This window comes from Phocoena phocoena, chromosome 3, assembly GCF_963924675.1.
Source record: "Phocoena phocoena chromosome 3, mPhoPho1.1, whole genome shotgun sequence".
NCBI lineage: Eukaryota > Metazoa > Chordata > Mammalia > Artiodactyla > Phocoenidae > Phocoena > Phocoena phocoena.
The window spans coordinates 156,915,211-156,921,210 of NC_089221.1; the positions used below are offsets into that span (position 1 = coordinate 156,915,211).

At 42.3% G+C, this 6,000-nt stretch overlaps 1 protein-coding gene across 1 annotated transcript in view; it reads right to left on the minus strand.

Annotated features, from left to right (window-relative positions):
• The window catches only part of LOC136121097 (zinc finger protein 354B), a 28,305-nt gene extending 22,886 nt beyond the window's left edge, over positions 1 to 5,419 (minus strand). Inside the window, exons 1-3 of the mRNA XM_065874899.1 lie at positions 5,372 to 5,419; positions 2,072 to 2,198; positions 1,234 to 1,329 (exon numbers count right to left, since the gene is read on the minus strand). Coding sequence (XP_065730971.1) covers positions 1,234 to 1,329; positions 2,072 to 2,198; positions 5,372 to 5,404 — 256 coding nt within the window. The 5' untranslated portion in view covers positions 5,405 to 5,419. The remainder of the gene's footprint in view (positions 1 to 1,233; positions 1,330 to 2,071; positions 2,199 to 5,371) is intronic.
• Positions 5,420 to 6,000: the final 581 nt, after the last annotated feature.

Here is a 6,000-nt window from a genome sequence, read left to right on the forward strand (position 1 = left end):
CTACTCTTTGTTGCAATGCGCAGGCTTCTCATTGTGGTGGCTTCTCTTGTTGTGAAGCTCGGGCTCTAGGCACGCCGGCTTCAGTAATCGTGACGCACAGGCTCAGTAGTTGTGGCGCACAGGCTTAGCTGTTCTGCGGGATGTGGGATCTTCCCAGACCAGGGATCGAACCCATGTCCCCTCATTGGCAGGCAGATTCTTAACCAGAGTGCCACCAGGGAAGTCTCTCTCTCCTCTTTCCTGAACCCACTGCACGTGCCTTCCTGCAGGTAACGTCTTGCCTGCATTACACAATAATCTCCAGAAGGTTCCCACCTCTAGTTTTTCCTCACTTCAAATCTAAGACCAACAGTGTTTCCAAAGTGACCATTCTTATTAAATTGAAATTGCATAATAAGGACTTTATGAATATATTCTCTGTGAAAATTTTAATAACATTACATGTAAATAAAGTCCCCTTTCATCAATACTCATTCTCGATCCTAATCCAAATGTAACTAGTTACCACCTTAGGTGTCCCGCGACCTTTCTCTCAGCACTTACATGCATATTATGCATATAGACAAACACCCACATAATTTTCTTTACACATAAATGGCGACATGTCATAATCATGCACCGTAACTAGTTTTAGTCCTTCACGTGCCTTGGAGCTCCACCCACACCAGTGCTTCTTGTTTCTGACTGTGGTGCTGTGTGCCAGTGTAGGGACCCACCTCAGCTTCTTTAGCTATGCCTTTACTGAAGGACATTTAAAGTGTTTCAGACTCTGACCATTTTTTCTAAAATATCAAGGACCATATAATTCTTCTGCTTAAAATCCTTGAATTATTTCCAGTCACCCACGGACAGTTCCCATCTCTAAGAACTGTACCAAAGCACTTCAGAGTGTGGCCCCACCTGGCTTTCTGACCTCATTTCCTTCCTCATCTCTTTCTTTTCCCACAACCCTGGGCTTCAGTCAGAATGAATTATCTGTAGTTCCTTAAATGGACTAAGTTTGCTCAATGAATACATGAAAATGTAGCCCTCCTCCAAAACAACAGGAAAGAATAAAGATCCTGAGAGATTTACCTGTGAAGTGATTATCAGAGATGACGCAGAAGTTTGTGACCCTTCTCCAAAACTTCTTGAGGACTAAGAACTTGGAGAAATTTCCCTGACCAACATCTCCAAGTTGCACATGTACTCATTTACCAGACTGCTGCCTGCAGAGATTCCCCACCCACTCACCTACAGAGGAGCCTCCAGGGCTTTCTTTCTCTACCTTCCAGGGATCTTCTCCTTGCTGCAACAGGGAGATCACCTCAGGTTTGGAAAATAGGAGTCCTGCTCATAGAAAAAAAAAACAAAAAAATAAAAACAACAACAAACTTGGTTTTGACATGAAGAGGTATCTGAGATCTGAGTGGAAACTTACAGGATGATATAAAGAGCTCCTTAGGGTGCTCAAGTTCTGCCCCCATGATGTGAGGGGTGTGTTAGGGAAAAAGCAAGGGACTTGTAAAACATAACAATGTAATAATTAGTTGCATGTTAGGAAAATACGATAAACATGTACCCTTGAAATAGGGTACCATTAGCTTTCTATAAAAGAGGAAATATATGAGATGTACAGACTAAATTCATATTTATAAACAGGTATCTATGGAGAAGATACCAGGTAGACTGTTTAAAATGAGAAAACACTATCTGGTTCCCTTTCAAATATGGATTATACAGTGTTCATCTAGCTGGAAAAGTGAACGGGAAAGGCAAGTGGTGGGTCAAAGAAGAGGGATGAAAGATGCTCTCTGCTTAGAGACGAGCAGACACATCATAGAACAATCATAGTGGGAAATGCCTGAACTATGAGGGAATTTCTAATGTGCAGCTCTGTAGACTGTCCCATCCGTGGGGCATGAGGCATCCATGCCTATTAGCAGGAAAAAGTTTTTCAGATTTATTTGTGGAGATCCAATTTGTACAGTGCTAAGGCAAAACTCAGCTAAAGTTTTGATGATCCATGGCTTTTATCCAGTGAATCAGATGCTGAGTTATCCCAATTTCTAAACAGAGGAAATTTCCTTACCCAATGACACCAAGTTGCTATAGTTCTCCAGCATCACATCTTGGTACAAGTTTCTCTGTGAAGGAGCCAGCTTTCTCCACTCATCCCGCGTAAAGAGCACAGCCACATCTTCGAACGTCACTGACAGCTGTAGAGACAAGCATCCCAGCTCACCCAAGACCACCCATCACACAGGGTGAAGAGGGCGGCAGTGGGAAGTAGACAGGCTACCATGAAATGCTTCTATATTATTCTAGGTTCTTAAGGTTTCAAGTCACTGGTTTAATGAACACTTGACCTGTGACAAATACATACTGAGTACCATGAAGTATGAACCAGGCCCTGTGTTAACCACACAGAGATGTGTGGAGGTATTAAGACCATTAGTGGGAGTGTTAATTAGAATAATCTTTCTAATAGCAATTTGGTAATACATATTAAGAGCTTTAAAATGTGCATACTTTTTAACTCTCCAATTATTATATTTGTTTGATAACGAACAGTGCAAAAAAATGCACACAAAAGGACATTTATTATGGTGCTAGTTAACAGCAGAGAAACAGAAACACCTACAACCTAAATAATCACTGACAAAGGCTCGGTTAAATAATTTAAGGCACTATCTGTGTGCTCTCTGCAGCCTGAGGACAGTAATAATGGAAATTAAAACAGCTATCATTAACTGAATGCTTTCTTCAGGACAAGTACTATTCTTAGAGCTTTATATTAATCTTTAGTGTAAATCTTTATTTTACCTTCACAACAACGCTAGGAAGAAGGTACTATTATTGTCCTCGTTTTACACAAGAGAAGTGACAGAGAGGATAAGATATTTGTCTAAAGTCACACAATTGGTCAGTGGTAGTGCTGGGATTCCAATTCCAGGTGGATGTCTAAGGCTCCATTCTTAACCACTCTGTAAAACTGCCTCTCAAAACCTACCAAATAGTTAATAAATAAATGAAATAATCCATACAATGTACTTAAAACCATACATGGCTCATATTAAAGGTTCAGATCTTACCTATTATCATGTCAATATAAAGTACTATGAATCATTAAAATTGATGGTGTAAGTCAGTATTTTTGACTTAAAAAGGCATTCTTAATAATGTTAAGTATAAAAAGCAAGTTACATATCAGTATGTATAGTTTGGTCCCATTTTTGAAAAAAATTATATATGTACATAGTAAGTGATGCTGAGAGATGCCTAACAAATGGCTGACAGCGATCATCTCCAGATGGTGGGATTAAGGGTGATTTTACTTTTTTTTTGCATATACGGAAAAAATATATAGACAAATACATGTACATACACACATCTATGCACATACGTACATTTACAAGCATATATACCTATACCCATATATATATATGTGCATGTTTTATTGTCTATAAAGTTTTTTGCCCGGATCACGCAATATTTTTATAGTAAGAAAAGGCATTAAATTATTGGCACATTGGGAGGAATACAAGAAATGATCTCTGCTCTCAAAGAACTTACAATCTAACTAGCAGACAAGAAAAGTGCATGAATTTGAACACTAAAAGGAAAATGTGTAGCTGGATAGGACCATACACCATATCTGCTAATCCTCATTTTAGAGACGAGGAACACAAGATCCAGGACAGTCAAGATTCCAGGTCACATACTTTATTAATGGCAGAGACAGGATGATAACTGAAGTTTTCTTCCAACACAGCACTTGGTATACTCTCTCTCTTACCTTAAACATCCTATTACTGAGTTTTACACACAATTCCACACAGCAGGTGAGGTTAGGGAGAAATGTCACATAGGACTCACACACAGGGACAGAGAAAATTCTGGGCAAGAGAGCAGCTTGGCTCTGTTGGAATGGAATGTGAAAGCCTTAGAAAAAAGCAGCCCAAATATGCAAAGGCAGGTCCTGGCCATAGCCTCAGAAGATCAACCACCATCACATTTCGTGGGTCCAAATGATATACAACATTGCACTGCAGAGAGCTCTGGTAACACAGGGGCTGGGCCTGCCATGTGTTCTGAGAGATGCACCAGAGGAATGGCTGGACAATAACCAGCATGAACTCAGAGGCCAGACATACCTGGGTTTGATTTCAGGTCACTTGACTTCTTAAAGCCTCAGTTTCCTCATGTGTAAAATGGGGGTAATAACTGCTGCGCTGTTATGAGAGTGAGAACAAAGGTAAAGCCCTCGGGATATTCCCCCAGCAACATTAACTATTATTGTTAGATGAAAATGAGTACAGAACGCACAGTATTTTCTGGGTCCTAAAAACACTGTACAGTTAATTTTTATCTATCAACAGTAATAGTATCATGTACTAGAATAATATTGTTCAGCTACCACAACCACCACATATTCAACATCAACTATGTGCCCGGCCCCTATTGAAACACTTGCCATGCTGCAATTCCTCTCATCTACCCTATGAGGTACGCATGGTTGTTATTCCCATTCTACAGGTGAGGAAACTGAGGCACAGAGAGATGCAATTGCCTAAGGCCCGTAAATGGTAACAGAAGATACTGGTTCAAACTTGGCTGTCTGGCTTGAGAGCCCCACTTCTAACTGTACACCCTGTATACCTTGCTTCTCCACTACTGATATCCCACAACACCCTCCCTGCCACTTCCAGAAGAATCTTCTCTCAGCTCTTAAAGTCAAGAGACCTCTCCATCTGTGTCCCCACCAAAATGGCTATCCTTTGTTCACACACCACCTCACCTGGATGGGGTCCCACCCTCATTCCCACAGAATAAAGATGACAATGGCAGGTCAAGATCAGTTTTCAAGAGAGTGATAGAAGCAAGGCACATGATCCAGAAAGTTAAGAGGGAGAAAAAACTAAAAACTCTGGACTGGGAAAAGCCTGGGTAAGGTATCATGAAGATTCTCAGGGGTGGAAAGAAAAAGAAAAGCATTCTGGCCAAGGGTAGGGAGGGGGACATGACTGAGCAAAGGAGGCAGGCCAGAAAGGAACTCTGCCAAGTGCGCACGTTTGTTTGTTCTGACCCCAAGTGGTATAAGACGTGTGGCATCTTACCTGTCAACTCAGTAATCATACAGTGAATTGAGATTAATGAATAAAAGAGTGTCTATCAGAAAAAAAAAAAAGAAACACAACACATGGATTGGGGGGTTGGAGGCAAGTAATCCCTATGCAATTCACCATCTACCAGGATGGACCAACTCTTCAAAGGGAGAAGGACATGGGCTCCAAATCCTGGCAAAGACTGTACTGGGGACAGAATTTCAGTTTGAGGATTAAAAAACAAAACTATTTGTCCGTAACACTTGAGATGGTAATGCACTCACCTGAGACCTTGCTTCCCTCTGTTCAGTAGTCATGTCCTCTTTCTGGGCAGTTTCCCCTTAGGATGGGAGAAGTCTCCAGAAGCCAAATCTGAGAGAAGAAAATGGGAGCCAGGAGGAAGCCCCTTCTGCTTTGCACCCCTCAGAATCAGCAGCTCTGAAACCTTTACACCACCTGAGAATGATGCCATGTGCCCTCAGGAAGGAAGTCAGGAGCTAGGAGTAGACAGGACCAGAGAGAAGGGCTGGGTCCTGGTCCAGGCCCAGCTCTTTCCCTGGCTCAGAGGAAAAGGTCCTAGGACTCCATCAGCAGTAGCAGCAACTCCCTGAGCCTCACCGCGTGCCAGGCACTACCTATCAATACATCATCGAGTCCCACAGCACAGTTGGCACTGTCAGCACCCCATTTTATAGATCAGGAAACTGAGTGCAGAGTGGGAGCAACCTGCCCCAGTCCACACAGCCAGGGAGGGTGGCACCAGGATTCCAAGCACCGCGGGCTCCAGAGCACCTGCTCTAACCTCCCTGCGTGCATGTGACAACTTTTCTCCACCTCAAGCCTTCCCACCCAATTCCTCCCCCTCCTGTCAAGGAAACAATTTCCAGATTTCTAGAGAAAGCTGCTTCGGAAA